We start from the raw sequence: 18,715 nt of genomic DNA, 5'->3' as shown, positions 1-18,715 counted from the left end.
GGTGCTGCCCAGATGTGGGGTGTGAGGTTACCCCCAGATTACTGGAGAGGGGTGAATGATCGGGGGGTGCTGCCCAGATGTGGGGTGTGAGGTTACCCCCAGATTACTGGAGAGGGGTGAATGATCGGGGGGTGCTGCCCAGATGTGGGGTGTGAGGTTACCCCCAGATTACTGGAGAGGGGTGAATGATCGGGGGGTGCTGCCCAGATGTGGGGTGTGAGGTTACCCCCCAGATTACTGGAGAGGGGTGAATGATCGGGGGGTGCTGCCCAGATGTGGGGTGTGAGGTTACCCCCAGATTACTGGAGAGGGGTGAATGATTGGGGGGTGCTGCCCAGATGTGGGGTGTGAGGTTACCCCCAGATTACTGGAGAGGGGTGAATGATTGGGGGAGTGCTGCCCAGATGTGGGGTGTGAGGTTACCCCCAGATTACTGGAGAGGGGGGAATGATCTGGGGGTGCTGCCCAGATGTGGGGTGTGAGGTTACCCCCAGATTACTGGGCGGGGCTCTTGCTTTGAGGGGGCTGGCCGGATGGGGGGAGGGTCGGTTGCCGCGTGGCGGTGCCCGCAGTGCAGGGCCGGCTCCCCCCAGGGGCCGGGCGGGACTCCGGGCGGCTGGGAGCCGCTCTTGCCCCGGCAGGGGTCGCTGCAGCGGGCGGCCCATCCCTGCGGTGCGGCGGCGGGTCGCTCCCCGCCGGCCCGTGTCCTCTCCGCGGCACGGCGGCCCTTTCACCCCGGGGAGCGGGTATAAAGGGGGCTCCCCCGGCCCCGGCCGCCTCTCCGCTCGCCTGGCCGCAGCGCGTGAGTCGGTGCCGGGCCCAGCCGCGCTCCCGCCGCCGCCCAGAAAAACACAAAAACCCAAAAAAATCGCAAAAACCCGAGAAAAAAAAACTCCCAAGAAACGAGCCAGCGCCGGGGCGAGAGCGGCGCCCCCCGGTCCGCGTGTCGGTCCGGCCCCTTCGCCTCCCCCCCCGGTCCGTGTGTCGGTCCGGCCCCTTCGCCCCCTCGGTCCGGCCCCTTCGCCCCCCCGGTCCGCGTGTCGGTCCGGCCCCTTCGCCCCCCCCGGTCCGCGTGTCGGTCCGGCCCCTTCGCCCCCCGGTCCGTGTGTCGGTCCGGCCCTTCGCCCCGGGCCGTGGGTCTGTCCGGTTCCCTCCCTCCCTCCCCCCCGGGTCCGTGTGTCGGTCCGGCCCCTTCGCCCCCCCGGTCCGCGTGTCGGTCCGGCCCTTCGCCCCGGGTCTGTCCGGTTCCCTTCCCCCCGGTCTGTGGGTCCGTCCGGTTCCCTTCGCCCCCCCCGGTCCGTGTGTCGGTCCGGCCCCTCCCCCCCGGTCCGTGGGTCTGTCCGGTTCCCTCCCTCCCCCCTGGTCCGTGTGTCGGTCCGGCCCTTCGCCCCGGGTCTGTCCGGTTCCCTTCCCCCCGGTCCGTGGGCCGGCCGGTTCCCTTCGCCCCCCCCGGTCCGCGTGTCGGTCCGGCCCCTTCGCCTCGGGTCTGTCCGGTTCCCTTCGCCCCGGGCCGTGGGTCTGTCCGGTTCCCTCCCTCCCCCCCCCCCGGTCCGTGTGTCGGTCCAGCCCCTTCGCCCCCCTCCCGGGCCGCGTGTCGGTCCGGGCCCTTTCCCCCCGGTCCGTGGGTCTGTCCGGTTCCCTCCCTCCCTCCCCCCCCCCCCGGTCCGTGTGTCGGTCCGGCCCCCTTCCGCCCCGGTCCGTGGGTCTGTCCGGTTCTCTTCGCCCGCCCCCCCCCCCCCGGTCCGCGTGTCCGTCCGGCCCCTTCGCCCCGGTCCCTGTGTCGGTCCGGCCCCTTCGCCCCCCCCCCAGGTCCGTGTGTCGGTGCGGCCCCTTCGGCCCGGTCCGTGGGTCTGTCCGGTTCCCTCCTCCCCCCCGTCCGTGTGTCGGTCCGGCCCCTTCGCCCCGGGTCCGTCCGGTTCCCTTCGCCCCCTCGGTCCGCGTGTCGGTCCGGCCCCTTCGCCCCAGGTCTGTCCGGTTCCCTTCGCCGCCCCCCCCCCCCCCCCCCCCAGGGCCGCGTGTCGGTCCGGCCCCTCCCCCTCGGTCTGTGGGTCTGTCCGGTTCCCTCCTCCCCCCGGTCCGTGTGTCGGTCCAGCCCCTTCGGCCCGGTCCGTGGGTCTGTCCGGTTCCCTCCTCCCGCCCCCCCCGGTCCGTGTGTCCTTCCGGCTCCTTCGCCCCGGTCCGTGTGTCGGTCCGGTTCCCTCCTCCTCCCCGGTCCGTGTGTCCGTTCGGCCCCTGTCCGAGTGTCCGTCCACTTCCCTCTTCCCCCCTGCTCCGTGGGTCTGTCCGGTTCCCTCCTCCCCCACCCCCCCGGTCCGTTGGTCTGTCCAGGTCCCACGTTTTTCTCCCCCCCCGTCTATTGGGTGTGTCCGTCTCCCAGGCCCGGGGCCGGCTGGCTGTCCCTTTGGCCCCTGGCCCTTCGGTGTTTTTTCACGGCTCCCGGACCCTTTCCCCTTGTCTGTCCCCCGGGTCCCCACCCTCGGCTGTCTGTCTGTCTGTCTGCGCCCTCTTCGCTCCACGTGGGTCTCTGCCCTTCTCCTCCCCCCTTATCGTGTGTGTCTGTCTGTGCCGCCCATCGCACGTGTCCTCCCCTCGGGAAAGGAACTGCCCATGCCTCCCTGCCTGGCTCCTCCAAACCAGTGTTTATTAGTCTAGTCGAAGGAACCCTGGTATATTTTACATAAAAATAGCGACATATCTTTTTCCTTTTAAAGAAGTGGGGAAAAACCCTGTAACTATATATTGCAAAGTTTATTTTATTTTTGTCCCAAGTTTTTTATCTCAGAAAACGAAATAAAACAGCAGCCTCAGACTTTGGGTCTGAAGGATTTGGAAGAAAAAATAATATTTAAAAAAGAGAAGTACTTTTTTTGTTAATTGACATTTTGCTTTTGGAAACAAAGGCAAAGTGGAAAAACTCCACAGTGTGGAGGAGGCCTTGGATTTAGTTGTTGGATGGGTGGTGGGGTTTGAACTCCTTGCTTGTGGAAGGCTTAATTTTTTTTGCCTATTGCCAGCTGCTTCCCCTCTTCCTCTCCCAGGGCCTGAGATAATCAAACACACCTCTCCTGCACCATTCTATCTCCACCCCCAAAATCCCCACCAGCTTCTCTTGCATGAACCCCCTCTCTGCTGCTCTTGACTTTCCAATCCAAGAGTGCTCTGCTCTTATCCTGACTTCCTATTGGCCTCTACTTCCTTCTGCCCTGAGGGGGACCACTCACCCCTTGTTCCCACTTCATTTTCGATTAGCCAAAATTAGTGATTTTTTTAAAAAAATATATAATTGTAAATTCCGTTTTAGTTTCTAAAACTTTTGTTTGTTTAAAAAAAAACCCTTTAAAAAACAAATTAGTTTCTGGTGGGAGTGCGTGCTGGGTGGAAGATGAATACGGCTGCTAGTAGCTACCCGATGGCGTCACTGTATGTGGGCGACCTGCACCCTGATGTCACTGAGGCCATGTTGTATGAGAAGTTCAGCCCTGCTGGGCCTGTACTCTCCATCCGAGTCTGCAGGGATATGATCACCCGTCGCTCCCTGGGATATGCCTATGTCAACTTCCAGCAGCCAGCTGATGGTAAGTTGGACATAAATGCCTATCCCTCTCCTTTTTCTCGTAACTGTTTTGCTGTTTGTACAAGTCTCCATCCAATCACCTAGCTGTGAGGGCAAACCACTTCATGGCAGCTCTACTACTTGGTTATGAAGTTGGAATGATATTAACTACTTCACCTCTTCAGAGTCCTTTGCAAACATTAACTAATCTTCACAACACCTCTGTGAAGCAGATAAATAGTATTTCTGTTTGCTAAAAATCAGCTTCCATGGACTCGCTTTTTCCTGACTCATTTGAGAATGAAATCTTCCTAGTTTTCCCTCCTTGAATTGTCCTGCATGCCTGGGTCTTTATCCAGTCAGTCACCTTGAAGGCAGCTGAAGGCTAGTCAGCATCTGGTCAAACCTTCAGTCCGAATGACTGTAAAGGAATCTTCCTACTCCCACCCTCTACGTGAGACTTGGGAGGTGCAGTGGGCTGAGGATTGTAATGTCTGAGGGTATATCTACACTGAGTTGTAAAACCCATGGCAGCGAGACTCAGAGCCTGGATCCACAGACTAGGGTTCCTGCAACAGCACTATAAACAGCAGTGTAGATGTTTGGACTCAGGCCCTGACCCCATCCCCTTCCCTGACTCTGTCATGGTTTTAAAATGCAGTATAGACATACTGTGGGTAAACTGTCTTCTTGGCTGGTCTAATTTGCTATTGGTTATGAAGTTGAAATGCAGCATTTACTGATGCTTTTTCTACCCTTTTAAAAAGGAATACACACCCAGCTCACATGAAGCGCAGATGGTGCCTTGCCTGGCTTAGGCTCTGTTCAAGGTAGGTATCCTTGGCCCACAGCAGCAGATCTTTGAGAAGGATGGGGCAGAGGAGGTCATTGTTTAATACGTCCATATCCAGAGAAAAAGCTGGGTCAGCGTTTTCTGCCCTAGTTCCTGTAGTCTTGCATTACAGACACCTAAGGGCTGTGACTTAGCAGCATCTTTACATGATGTACACCTCTAGGGTGGTGTACTTTTAACTTTAATCCAGAATTAGTTTACAACAGCACAAACTTCAGCTACAAGTTAACTCTACTGTATCCGTTAGATTCAGGTTGAAGAATACAGTCTTGTATTCACCAAAGGAATACATGGTCCTTGAATCGTGAGCTTTCTAGTCTGTAATAAATAGAATAGTTACTACATAACTGATATATTCCGCTAAACCTATTGAGAAGCAGAGCCTACTGGACTGAATTCTTGTCTGGAATAGTGTGGCCCCGATTTTATGCTGCCCTGGGTTTTTATCCTGTCTCCTGATACATGAGATCCCAGAGTAGCATCTTCTCCTTTTTCCCCAGTGGTGCTTATTGCTTTGAATGGCTCTTCTGCTCCTGCCTATTGACGTGTTACTAAAAAGCTGCCTCGTAGCCTGATGATTTTTTTCATACGTGGAGCCTTTGGAGTTGCTTCATACACAGGCCAAGCAATGTAGGATGTGGTTTAAGACTTCACAGCAAAAAGGGATGGATTAGAGAGAGGCTGAGGTTGTACACATGGTTCTCTTCTTAGTCCTGTAACTTCCTGTGTTCTCTCTTATAGAACACTTTTTTGTGTTCACAGCACCTTGTAAACATTAACTGATCCTCCTAAGCTGGGAGAGGTAGGTATTATCTCCCCTCTTGGGGCTGGGGAAAAAATGGCCTTGTTTCCATTGCCCAAGTGGGAGTCAGACCTCAGATTAGATGAACACAGAGATGTAGTCTGAGTATCCATCAGAAGAAAGGAAGAGATGCAGGAAAATGTAGCTATGCAAACTTTTTCTCACTGTAGCTTTCCTGAAGCTGAGAAGGAGGTAGAACAGAGGACAATTTTAAAGGGGCCCTTGAGTACTATGAAAGCAGACTGAAACTATAAGGGGCAAAGTGTTGCCTTTTTAGAGTGTATATGAGTGACTGGTTATGTGTTCTCCGTGATCTATTAAAAAAATGCCCTGTCATGCGTAAAAAGTAGAAGACAGGTGGCTTTCCAATATACTGCAAGATCACTTTTCACTGCAATAAATAGGCAGGTATTTGAGGGTGGGGTTGCTTCATACTTGGCTCCCAGTAAGGCAGCAGGCATTCTAGAAAGTCTCTGCTGAGGTAATACTCTGGCACAGCAGCAGGTGTCTAGTTACTTCTAGGTTAAGGAGGCCAAATGACTAAAACATGGGAAGCCTTGTCACTGAGAAATGTATGGGAAGGAGAAACCACCAAATTCCCATTGTTTTCATGAAAAAGATCTTCTGAAGAGCTTTGAATTTCTCCTACGTGGTGATCCCTGCTATACATGCTGTTCGACTGCATGAGCAAGAGATAGCTGCTTCAGTAAACAGAATATTGTCAAGCCCTTTGGAAAGACAAGGCCATTGGTGGCACATCACAATCTCTTTGTAAGCAAGACTTGTCATGGAAGAGCAGAAAAAAAGTTCTTATTTTCCCCTTTATAGATGGCATCCACCTCATACTGCATGAAAGGACATACACCTCTACCCCGATATAACACCACCCGATGTAACACGAATTCGGATATAATGCCATAAAGCAGCGCTCCGGGGGGGCGGGGCTGCATGCTCCGGCGGATCAAATCAAGTTCGATATAACGTGGTTTCACCTATAACGCGGTAAGAATTTTTGGCTCCCGAGGACGGTGTTATATTGAGATAGAGGTGTATTAGTACCAACACAGAGAAGGAAGGATGCTCGTATAGTACTTCAGTTTGCCACAGTGCTATTTGCCATATTGTTGCTGTAAGCAATCTCTTATGGTTTGAATATTATTGTAAGATGTTACAAAGTAGCATTTTAACACAAGGTAAAACTATTCACCAGAGTTCTAGGGAGAACAGACTGCTTGTTTAGAAGTTGTATTCAAAGTAGTTGTAGATGTTTTTCCAATGCATATGAAATAGTAACAAAGAATTGAGCAAAGAATCTATAATAGTCCACGGAACCTTCCATTCAAGGATCAAAGTGCTTTACAGATACAGATCAATCATGCCGCTACCTCTCTGTGAGGAAAATATTCTCATTTTACAGGCAGAGAAACTGTGGCTCAGAAGTTGACTTGCCCACGGTCATGTGGCAAGACTTTATCAGAACAAGGAATCAGTCAGAACTTGCTTGCAGTCCTGTGTGGTAATCACTAGCCCATGCTTCCTATACCTAGGACACTTGCATCTAAAGTGCAGACCACCTGTTTTTTTACATACTTTTTTTATTAGCTAGTTAGGGTACCAGGTGGTGGAATAGTGATCTTCTGGGTGGGCACTGCCTTGGCTGGGCAACATCAAAGATATGCCTGTTGGAGAAGGGTTGTACTGGGGAGAGAGTAATACTGCCTTAGATTGCACATCTCTATGGCATAGTAATGGGTGACTGTCGAATCCTGAGCCTGTTGTATTATGGTAGGTAGACTGACCAAGAGAATGCTCCAGTATTCTGGCTGATGGTTAGGTTGATAACTATGGCCTTTAACGTGGTTCTTTTTCTGACTAAAACACTGAAGAAAATTCTTTCAGCTTCATAATTAGAAGAGGAATTGAATGTTCATGTGTGATTAGCTGTAGGTCAGCTTCCATAGTTTGGCATGGCCAGGTCTATTTTTGGTTTGTTTAAAAAACATATTAATAATTCAACAGACAAGCTTTCATATGGACTTGTATGTATAGCTAAGTTGTTACAGAAGCCTAGGGGAAGAGAAATCATTCCCCCAAAGAATCTTAACGAAAAGTCAACAGATGCGATGGAGTGTGACCAATCTGTTGACTTTTGGTTCTTATTGCTGAGACAGTGAATGTATTTGCAGAAATCTCTGAAGGGAGGCTTTTCCAGAACAGTACAATGTGATTGGCTTGCAAAAGGTCCCAGGATGTTAGAGAGACAAGGTAGGTGAGGTAATCTGTTTTATTGCAAGTTGGTGCAATAAAAGATATTACCTCACTCACCTTCTCTCTCTAATAAGAATGTAGGTACTCCACCTCCCTGCCAGGCTGTCTGTGCTGGGAATTAGGTTGGTATAATTGTCACTCAGGGGTGTGGATTTCCACACCTCTGAGCAACATAGTAATACCAATGTCTACACTATGCAGCTTTTAGCAACATGGCTGTGTCAATACAGCCGTGCTGCTAAAAGTCGTGCAGCGTAGCTGCTGTTTGTCGGCTCTCCTGCAGACAAAAAACGTCCATCCCCAAGAGTGGCATTCCTGCCGACAAACGCACTGTTCATCACACTGGCGCTTGTTGCGACAAAACTTTTGTCTTTCGGGAGGTGGGAGTTTAACACCTCTGAAAAACGAAAGTTTTGTCATTCAATTGCCAGTGTAGACATCACCTAACTTTGTAGTGTAGACTGGGGCTAAGAAAGCCTGGGGAAGTATGTATGTAAAGGATTTCTTACCTCCTTCAGTGTCCTTCTCTAACTCAGCCCCACCACCGCTTGTCATGGGCCCATGAATTATGCATGTCCAATTATTCCTTCTTCAGCAGCGCTGATAATACCCAACATTTTGTCTACAAAGAAATTCTTTTGCGAGCCTCCCCTATTAGGACAACCCAAACTGTATTTGAAATCTTTCTTCAAAGACATTAAATGAAGAATCAATTCACTGACTTTGTAGAGTTTAACATGTGAGTTGTGGTCAAGTAACATACAGAAAAGCAGAGAGAATGAGCCTAAAGAGTCTTAAACTCACCAATGGTAAATAAAGCAGAGTGGCTAAACTCTGGCTCTTTTTTTTTTTTTTAAAGACACAGGGGTAATAAACAGGGACAAAAGGTCCCTGGGGCAGCTTTCCTTATGGAGTAAAACTCTAGTACTGGCTTTCTGATGGCTGAAATTTTGCATTGTAGTTACCAGCCTTTATGGGCCTTAACTACAGTGGCGAACTCCTGCATTGTTTCAGCACTTGATCAGAGAGGGGGGAAGGGGGCGTTACTGTCTGGCAGAGAGTGTGTGTCAGTAGTTTTCACTAGGATCAGGCGTGAAACGGAACAGAGTGCTGGGGTAAGCAGTTAGAAAAATGAGTGTATGCTGCAGCACTTTGTCAGCTGCAGATGACTCTGCTGGAAGGATGACAGGAATCAGTAGGAGAGAAACAGACACAGGGATTGAAATGGCTGAAGCTTTGGCCTAAATAGAAGTAAATGTTGGAAGTGTTTTTCTAATAGGGAAATGAATCAGAGGTGGGATTTTGACTAATTCAAACCACTCATGCCCATTCACTAAAATGGTGCGATTGTGCCTTGTCATATCCACAGATAGAGATGTAAACTTCCCTAAAGCACCAGGAGAATCTATTTCGGACCACTCGCTGTAATGCTCACAAGGGGTCTTTAAGCCGACTTCAAGTGGTAGACAGTGATGCTGTGGCCTAATGTCTTAACAGAGACAGCAGCAGCACAAGTTCTGCTCCTAGCTAGTAACAGTAGAAGAGCTAAAATAATGCGAGTAGGATCCTAACTAGTCTGTGGCTCAGTAATTGTCATAGAATTCATTCTGATTGCGTGCCTTTGCTTCAAACTGCTTGTCACCTTTCAACAGGAGTCCTGTTTCAGCTACAAATGGTATATACTATTAGTTTGTGTCCTTGCCAACACATGCCTCTGGAGGACCTCTCCCTGCTATAAATAAATGCTGCCAAATTCAACAAGCTGGGACTGAGTTGCCTTTTGAAGTGCCTACTGGAAATGGACGGTGGTAAACTGCACACTGCTGAAAGAATGCCGTTGATTCAGACTGTAGCAGTTGAGGAATAAATTGAGTGCGCTGGTTGGTTGAATTTAACCCTTTTGACTAAACAAAGTTAGCTGAGCCCCTACGGCAAAGGTGGTATTCTCTTACACAATTTTACATGTTCCCTTTCCTTTGCAAGTGCATAGTTCAGCAACAAGTGAGAGGGGAGTTTCAGCTGTGTGAGGAGAATGGGAGCGTGTGACAGCACTCAAATAGAAAAGCCATTTCTGTAGCAGATGGAAACTTCCCATTTAAGAAACATTTCTACAAATAGGAGTTCAAATAGACTCATATTTCAAGGGGGTCTTGGTGACTTTTGTCGTATATGTTGTGGTGGTTGAGCTCCATGCCGACATAAAGATAATCCATGAGCTAATTTATTGCATAGAAAATGTTGGATTCTCTAGATCCTCTTTCATCTGCAGCTGGAGATCAGTAAGTGGCACGTGTAGCCAGCAGACAATCAAAATCACATTTCTCTTGAATTTGCTGCTGCTATGGTGTAGCCAACAAGCTTCACTTTTTTAAGGCCTTGAATCTAAATATGGAAAATCATCCATCAAAAAAAAAAATGGAACCTCAAATCCAGCTCAGAGGTTTTTACTCTAGTATGTGGGTGACAGTGGGCTGAAAGGAAGCCACACAAACCTGGGAAGGTAGGTTTCTTATCTCCTGACTATTCTTTGATTTAATACAGGTCCGTCCTCTTTTTCCCCTGCCTCATACTGGGAATTAGTGTCCTCTTTCTCTTCCCCTGCACACTGTGGGAGTATTTTCTGGCATAGAAGTGTGTCCTGAGCATCTTAATTTTATGAACAAGATCCTGATGTGCATATGTAATGGTCCTTTTAATACACCAGTGGATAACAAAAATAGAATCCTGTAGGGGGGTTTCAGTCGGTTCAAAGTCAATCTACATTGCTGACGTTTTAGAATTTAGATGGATACACTTCTCTGTTTACAATATAGCATATGCAGATTTCTTTCTGATTTTTATTATTCCTCTCTGATGCGATCTTTAGAGTGGGTTACTAAAGCACCATTTTTGCCCCATAGGCTACGTGGGTGTCTCAAACTTCCTTCCCACCATATTACATGTTTATGTACCTTTCCCTGCACCACCAAGAATAATCCCTCTTCTCTTAGGCCTCATTTACCGTTAACAGGGTTTGGCAGCATAGATCTACTGATAGAACTATAACAGGTAAACCTCCTTGTGAAAATACAGCTTCAATTGGCAAAGAAATTCTCTTGCTGGTAAAGCTTAAACCAATTCCTCAAACAGAATAAGCGATACTAGCAAAAGGACTCTTCCCAGCATAACTGCAGCTACCCTTGTATAGCAGTGTTGGTTAGGGGTATGATTTTACAACATTTTTATGTTGGCAGCAGTCTAGTGTAGACTGTTACACTGGCAAAGTGCTTTTGTGGATATGGTGTATTTCTTTGCTAGCAGAAACACTGTGCCTCCACCAGAAGGCTTTACTGGTATAGCTATACTGGCAAATCATTTTGAGTCTAAGTTAGGCCTTACAAGGCATTAGGAGGATTTTGTGCAGAGTATTGAATATTAAGGGCTGTCAAGTGATTAAAAAAATTAATTGTGATTAATTGCACGATTAATCACACTGTTAATAACAGAATACCATTTATTTAAATGTTTTTGGATGTTTTCTACATGTTCAAATATATTGATTTCAATGACAACAAAACACAAAGTGTACGGTGCTCACTTTCTATTTATTTTTATTACAAATATTTGCACTGTAAAAAACAAAAAGTATTTTTCAATTCAGCTAATACAAGTACTGTAGTGCTTATCTCTTTATCATGAAAGTAGAACTTACAAATGTAGAATTATGTACAAAATAACTGCATTCAAAAATAAAACAATGTAAAACTTCAGAGCCTACAAATTCACTCAGTCCTACTTCTTGTTCAGCCAATCGCTCAGACATACAAGTTTGTTTACATTTGCAAGAGATAACACTGCCTGCTTCTCGTTCACGTCACCTGAAAGTGAGAACAGGCGTTCGTACAGCACTGTTGCAGCCAGAGTTGCAAGATATTTAACATGCCAGATGCGCTAAAGATTCATATGTCCCTTCATCCACCATTCCAGAGGACGTATATCCATGCTGATGACGGGTTCTGCTCGATAACAATCCAAAGCAGTGCAGACCAACACGTGTTCATTTTCATAATCTGAGTCAGATGCCACCAGCAGAAGGCTGATTTTCTTTTTTGGTGGTTTGGGTTCTGTAGTTTCCGCATTGGAGCGTTGCTCTTTTAAGACTTCTGAAAGCATGCTCCATACCTCATCCCCCTCAGATTTTGGAAAGCACTTCAGATTCTTAAACCTTGGGTCAAGTGCTGTAACAATCTTTAGAAATCTCACATTGATACTTTCTTTGCGTTCTGTCAGATCTGCAGTGAAAGTGTTCTTAAAGTGAGCATGTGCTGAGTCATCATCCGAGACTACTATATGATGAAATATATGGCAGAATGCGGGTGAAACAGAGCCGGAGACATACAATTCTCCCCCAAGGAGTTCAGTCACAAATTTAATTAATGCATTATTTTTTTAATGAGCATCATCAGCATGGAAGCATGTCCTCTGGAATGGCAGTGCCATCTACAAAAGTCCCATGTGAATGCCTTTTTTCACTTTCTGGTGACGTAAATAAGACATGGGCAGCAGTCTCTCACATAAATGTAAACAAACTTGTTTTAATGATTGGCTGAACGAGAAGTAGGACTTAGTGGACATGCAGGCTCTAAAGTTTGCATGGTTTTGTTTTTGAGTGCAGTTATGAAACAAAAAAATCAACATTTGTAAGTTGCGTTTGCACGATAGAGGTTGCACTACAGTACTTGTATGAGGTTAATTAAAAAATACTATTTATTTTGGTATTTTTAGAGAAAATATTTGTAATAAAAAATAAGTGAGCACTGTATACTTTGTATTTTGTGTTGTAATTGAAATCAATATATTTGTAAATGTAGAAAAAGATCCAAAAATATTTAATAATTTTCAGTTGGTGTTCTATTGTTTAACAGTGTAATTAAAACTGATTAATCGCGATTCATTTTTTTGAGTTAATTGCGTGGGTTAACTGCGATTAATCGACAGCCCTACTGAATATGTATAAACATTGAAGATGCATCATCCAGTCTGTCCCCTTGGCTCCTACCACCGTGCCTTCCCTCTCCCCCAGGAAAGCAACTTCTCCTATCTGTCTCCATGTAGAAGAAAAAGACCTTCCTGGTTCACTTCATCCTCACCCATTCTTGTACTCGTGACATGTTTTACCCCAGATATCAAAGCACTGTACAAAAGTAGGTAAATACCTGACATTTGCTTAGAGGGATGCTAAGGCTCAGTTATTCAGTGAGTTAGTGGTAGAACAGGGGGCATGTCTACACTAGGAAAACAGGCTTTTTTTTCAACCAAGTTAGCTCAAACTTGATTGGAAAAATAATTTTGTTTTTCCTAGGTGAGACAAGGCCTAGGTGTCTTGATTCCCAGTCCTGTCTTCTGATTGCTAAACTATGCCATTACTCTTGTGAAAAATAATCTATTCTAAACCCGTTTTAATGTAGTCTTGTAAACATGTCTAATGACCTAGCTGCAAATATGTCAGTTTAAAATAGGCAATGGAGTCCTTTCTTTTTCTTTTTAAATGTCTAATCTTACAATAAAGGTCAGTTGGCCAATGGAATTACTGGCCAAAAGAAATCACCTCGGCCTTGTCCTTTAAGAATTCAGGAGTCTACATAAACTGGAAGTGATTCAAAGAACGCTGTAGTACTAATGCAGCAGCAACCTTTCTCCTTTGCCATGCTGCAGAAGCTTGTTTTTCCTGACTTTCTTCTCTTCACAGCTGAGCGTGCTCTAGACACCATGAACTTTGATGTGATCAAAGGCAAACCCATCCGCATTATGTGGTCTCAGCGGGACCCCTCTCTGAGGAAGTCGGGGGTTGGGAATGTCTTCATCAAGAATCTGGACAAATCCATAGACAACAAGGCACTTTATGACACATTCTCAGCATTTGGGAATATCTTGTCCTGCAAGGTGAGACTTGGTACCTTCTCTAAGCCCTGAACACCCACCTTTATCTAAGAATCCACCTTCCATTGCACTTACTCGACCCAACTACACACACACAACAAGGGATGGAAAGCGGGGATGTCCACCATGCTTGGGCAAGGGAATCTCCAAAAGCAGAACAGAAAAGGATATAGCTGAGCAGAAGAGGGAGGATCATTAAAGTTAGACTTGATCTTGATCGTCAAGGCACAAAGCTGTGCACAGCGTTGAAATCCTCTTCTTAAAATGCCTTGCTGACTCTGTCCCTTGGCATGACTTGTTTTCCCTTGTTGACACGCCACTTGTTCGAGCACAACAAATGGAAAAGCTTCTGTTCTCTGCAGCTGAAGATACTAACAAGAGCACAAGTTTCAGGCTATGAAAGGGTGGGTTCATGTTTGGCTTATAGTTGGCATATGATTTAAATCTGGGATTCTGGCTTTTGTACGTAGTACATCAGCAATACTAGGTCAGGCTTATCCTTGTGGAGAGCACTTCATTCACAGATGTGTCCTTCACTAAGAAGGGTACCTATCAGCAACCCTTCACAGAATGAAAAGCTGAGGAAAGGAGATGGCGGACCCTTGCTCAAGGTCACATAACAGCTTAGTGGCACATTGTGGACCAGAACCCAAGTCTCTTGCCTCCTAGCCTAACTTCCTATCCACTGGACCATGCTTTTCTCCAGTACTTAGTTTTTGTTGTTATTTATTTGTATTGTACTGAGGAGCCCTAGTCAAGAACCAGGACCCTGTTTTTATCTTAGTCAGACCTACTGTGTAAATCAAGGAAAACAGAGGACATCTCTGCTGTTATCCTGTAACCAATATTTTCTGTCTTAGTGCAGAGCTGATGATCTGATTTGTTCCATCACTTGTAGGTGGTGTGTGATGAGAATGGCTCTAAGGGCTACGCATTTGTGCACTTTGAGACCCAAGATGCTGCAGACAGAGCCATCGAGAAGATGAATGGCATGCTGCTAAACGACCGCAAAGTGTGAGTGTCACAGCCAGAAGCAGCAACGATCGCATGAACCATGATGCATCTCGGTATTAACAGGGGACACACAAGGCTACTGGTTCTCCTGGCCCAAGCCTTGGCCTGCTACCTCTCCACTACAGGGCTGGTGAGTTTCCCTGCCCAAGCCATGGCCTGTTACCTCTCCACTAATGGGCTGGTGGATCTCCCTGGCCAAGCCTTGACCTGCTGCCTCTCCACTAATGGGCTGGGTGGGTATCCTTGCCCTACAATCTGCACTGCAGAGCTGGGTGGGCATCTTTGGCCTGCCACCTCTCCACCATAGGACAGTTGATTCTTCTGCTTGGTCTCTGGCCTGCTACATCTTCCCCTAGCTCCTACCAGACACTCATTTGTAGCCCACTGCAAATCACACATCCACCCTTGAAAACAAGTTTTTTTTCTCACAGTGACTCTTGCTTTTTCTTTTCAGATTTGTTGGGAGATTCAAGTCCCGTAAGGAGCGGGAGGCGGAGCTGGGAGCCAAAGCAAAGGAATTCACCAATGTTTATATTAAAAATTTTGGGGATGACATGGATGATGAGAGACTAAAGGAGCTCTTCAGCAAATATGGTAAATACACTCTTGCTGCAGCTGCAAACCTTGTACCCCCATAGTAATTCACATGAGTGCTGCCAACTGTGGTGCCACTTCTGAGGACAGAGAAGCAGGATAATCCAGAGAGAGTGGGCAGTTGTCAGACAGGAGGCAGAGACTGGGACACAAAGTGAATGAAAGAAAGCCAGGTGTTCTGGGAGGCTTGAGTTTGGATTTTGAGACGCTCTTCTGGAAATGTAGCATAGCTAATGCCCTGCTAACCCTGTCCCTTGGCAACAGGCAAGACACTGAGTGTCAAGGTGATGACAGATCCCACTGGAAAGTCCAAAGGCTTTGGGTTCGTGAGCTTCGAAAAACATGAAGATGCCAACAAGGTACGAAACTGCTTTCGTTCTAGTCGGGTGTTTATAAGGAAGTAAGTGTGGGAAGCCATCAGCTAGCGTAGGGATGGGGAACACTGATCCTCAGAAAAGCTTAGAGCTGAGTGTGTCCAGAGTTGGGTTGAATAGCTTCTGTATTTCACCAAGTTGGACGTTCAAAGTTGAAGCCCACATTTCCCCAAATGACTAGATCTGTACGGTATCCTGTTGGATAAATAGCAGGAATTTTATCTGATCAGGGACCATTACACCAGGAGACAAAGTGCAGGGAAGTTGGGGAGGATGTTGGAGCTGGCATGTTGCTCAGAAATGCTCTTCCCTCAGAGTAGGCCTTACAAGATCTGTCCCTGTAAGGGTTGAATAATCATCTATACGTTCACATCTCTCTGCTGTGGGTCCGGAATTTAGAGTGAGCTGGGTGAGGCTGGTTCCTGCTGACAGCTTCAGTTTGTATTTTACCAGGCCTTTATTTAGATGCAACACAAATGTAATGCTACAGGAGAGGGGGATGGATTGTTGGCACTCAAGCTGGTAGTAATAGGAGTAGCTGCCACTTTTTTACCATTTGACAGGAATTTTCTGTTTGAACCCCTGTCCAGGCAGTGGAAGAAATGAATGGAAAGGATATTAATGGAAAAATGGTATTTGTAGGCCGGGCACAGAAGAAAGTAGAGCGCCAGGCAGAGCTGAAACGGAAGTTTGAGCAGCTGAAACAAGAGAGAATCAGTCGGTACCAGGTAAGACAGTGTGTGTTCCTGTTCTGGATGCAGGGACCCATCTTCAGGCAGAAGTGTACTGGTGGACTTAAAGGGAAGATGCCTATTCTCAATACTGACCTCTAGAGTTAAAGGCAATCGCCTAGTATTGGCACAGGGAACTCCAGGGGTCAGAGCTATGGCAACAGACTGACATTTTTAGTGGCATGTGAGAATAAAGTCTGGGCTTTGTAAGGACCATCAACATAAAGTCTCAAGCGTGTAGTCTCTCCTGCAGTTATGAAGACTGACACCTTACATGGATGACAAAAAGTAGCAGAGATCAGGCCACCTTCTGTGGTTGTGGCTTATGGTAAAGCTATCTCAGGGTATAGTTTGCATCTAAATCTTTCCTGATCCTTGCAGGGCAGGGCAGGACTACAGCAAAGCAGAGGAGATCAAGACAGGCTCCTTTCCATTTGCACTGGGACTTGTCTCTACAACTCTGCAACATTTCCTGCCTTCAGTTATTAGGGGAGAGAGCTCTGGGTTTGGATAATTTCCACAGCTTAATGAGTTTGGCAGCTAGATGTGGTTGCTCAATATTGCCTAAATATGCAATTTCTTCACTGGTATGGCTGTCTTCCATATTGTTAGCCTCATGTATTAGTATTCTCTCTTCTAGGGTGTTAATCTGTACATTAAGAACCTAGATGACACTATTGATGATGAAAAACTGAGGAAGGAGTTTTCGCCTTTTGGGTCTATTACAAGTGCCAAGGTATTGTCAGGGTTTATAGATTCTTAGATTTCAAGGCCTGAATGGGAGGGGCCATTATCTAATCGGGGCATGGGGTTGAGGGTGATTCGTATATCTGTGGTTCTCTTAAGCACTGAAAACATCTTGACCAGTCAAGATGTGGATTTCAGTGGAACGGAAGTGTGTTTTTACTTGAGAATTGTATTGAATACTTGCTTCATTGCTGAGGAGGTGGGAAATGGCAAACTGGCTTGTGTTTCAAGTGACTGAATGCGGTGTTGAGTCATGCAGTTTAAAAGGTGCACCTGAATCTTTCCCATTCCTTGCAGTACAGTGTGGGCCTGGGGACACATGGTGCTAACAGAAAAGCAGAGTAAATCCAGACAGGTGGTTTTCCTCCCTCATTGAGGGCTTGTCTCTACAACTCTGCAACATTCCTCCTCTGACTGGAGGTTGTGGAGTTTCACTAGGGTAAAACATACAGCTTCTCTTTATTGGCAGGGAATAGAAAGGAAGTAGAGGTTTTGTTGGAAGTAGCAATAATTGATTCATTGCTGGCTGACCCACTCCCTCCAGACAACAGTCCCTTCCCATGTGATATATATGAAAGATCACTGAGTACTTGAGTCCCCTGAATTGTGAATAGATTGCTATGACTAGCCAAGCCCTCATGACATGGACCTGCCTTCACAATGCTGCCACTCTGTCAATCCTCGTTTTAGGTGATGCTGGAGGATGGACGAAGCAAAGGGTTTGGCTTCGTCTGTTTTTCCTCTCCAGAAGAAGCTACCAAAGCCGTGACTGAGATGAATGGGCGTATCGTGGGCTCCAAGCCATTGTATGTCGCACTGGCACAGAGGAAAGAGGAGCGAAAGGCCCACCTCACTAATCAGTATATGCAGCGCATTGCTGGAATGAGAGCCCTGCCTGCGAACACAATCATTAACCAGTTCCAGCCAGCTGCTGGGGGGTACTTCATGCCTGCTGTGCCCCAGGTAAGCCCAGCTGAGTAAGTCAGAGTGGCTTTACACCAGCATCCCCTGGCTTGAATCTCTGACGCAGCAGCTGCAAGGACTCCACTGAGTCTTTCTGCTGTGCCTTTCGCCAGGCTGCAGCTCCTAATATGAGGGACCTAGTCCGTGGGATTCGTTCTGTGGCTTTCCAGCTGCCTGCTATTGTCATGTGACACTGGGGCACAGAGCACTGAGCTCAGGAAGGGTATCAAATCCTGTTGTAAACATTTTACATCACTGGTTTAGATATGGCTCCTTCATTGGGTTTTTTTTTTCCTTCGGTCCTCTTCAGGCTCAGAGCAGACCCACTTACTATGCACCCAATCAGATGACGCAGATGAGACCTAACCCACGCTGGCAGCAAGGGGGGAGACCTCAAGGTGAGTGTACTGGAAATGGAGCTGTGGCTTTAAGACACCTGTTTGTCTTACTCTCTGATTATCCTCCACATTTCCAGTTGATCCTGTGTCTGATACCCTTTTGTGCACTAGACGTTGGAAGAAAAGTGCAATTGTTCCCCTGCAAAGAACAGACTAGATGTCATTCTTGGTTGTGGCTGGGCTGCCAGGTGGCGAGGGACACCCACTCATTCTTGGGACTGAAATCCCTGCTAGGCAATATCCACACACCTGATGGCATCTGTTGTTGATCTGGGCTCTGCCATGCCAGTACCTGAGAACTACCCTCTGTCTTAACCAGGGCATACTCTGTACTCTCCTGTGTGTTCATACAGGTGTAGCCTGCTGGGGTTTCTAGAGCCACAATTCCCGCTCTTTCCAATGTGGGCAAGGATGACAGCAACAATGAGGACTTCTCCATTGAATTCCATTCCCTGACTTCCTCCTTCAAGACACGCATGCACAAGCGCGTGCGCACACG

General features: G+C 47.2%; 1 protein-coding gene and 2 non-coding genes across 7 annotated transcripts in view; all 3 read left to right on the top strand.

Moving 5' to 3' along the window:
* The first annotated feature begins 3,002 nt into the window (after nucleotides 1-3,002).
* PABPC4 (poly(A) binding protein cytoplasmic 4) overlaps nucleotides 3,003-18,715 on the top strand; it is a 17,929-nt gene continuing 2,216 nt past the window's right edge. The window contains exons 1-11 of one of the 5 annotated variants that reach the window (XM_050932190.1): nucleotides 3,483-3,575; nucleotides 4,321-4,383; nucleotides 6,037-6,210; nucleotides 13,205-13,398; nucleotides 14,294-14,409; nucleotides 14,864-15,003; nucleotides 15,268-15,362; nucleotides 15,968-16,105; nucleotides 16,749-16,844; nucleotides 17,546-17,818; nucleotides 18,129-18,500. In XM_050932190.1, coding sequence (XP_050788147.1) covers nucleotides 13,225-13,398; nucleotides 14,294-14,409; nucleotides 14,864-15,003; nucleotides 15,268-15,362; nucleotides 15,968-16,105; nucleotides 16,749-16,844; nucleotides 17,546-17,818; nucleotides 18,129-18,485 — 1,389 coding nt within the window. In that variant the 5' untranslated portion in view covers nucleotides 3,483-3,575; nucleotides 4,321-4,383; nucleotides 6,037-6,210; nucleotides 13,205-13,224 and the 3' untranslated portion in view covers nucleotides 18,486-18,500. Of the gene's footprint in view, nucleotides 3,576-4,320; nucleotides 4,384-6,036; nucleotides 6,211-13,204; nucleotides 13,399-14,293; nucleotides 14,410-14,863; nucleotides 15,004-15,267; nucleotides 15,363-15,967; nucleotides 16,106-16,748; nucleotides 16,845-17,545; nucleotides 17,819-18,128; nucleotides 18,501-18,715 lie in introns of those variants that run through there. The other 4 variants (XM_050932189.1, XM_050932191.1, XM_050932192.1 and 1 more) reach the window with 4 other exon arrangements.
* On the top strand, nucleotides 16,462-16,579 carry LOC127039309 (small nucleolar RNA SNORA55). The gene has a single exon (XR_007770940.1). It is a non-coding gene; the product is annotated as a small nucleolar RNA SNORA55 (small nucleolar RNA).
* On the top strand, nucleotides 17,125-17,260 carry LOC127039308 (small nucleolar RNA SNORA55). The gene has a single exon (XR_007770939.1). It is a non-coding gene; the product is annotated as a small nucleolar RNA SNORA55 (small nucleolar RNA).

This window comes from Gopherus flavomarginatus, chromosome 22 (genome assembly GCF_025201925.1).
Source record: "Gopherus flavomarginatus isolate rGopFla2 chromosome 22, rGopFla2.mat.asm, whole genome shotgun sequence".
Taxonomy (NCBI): domain Eukaryota; kingdom Metazoa; phylum Chordata; order Testudines; family Testudinidae; genus Gopherus; species Gopherus flavomarginatus.
The sequence above is the reverse complement of the archived record's forward strand: the minus strand, read 5'-3'. Positions and strand labels throughout refer to the sequence as shown.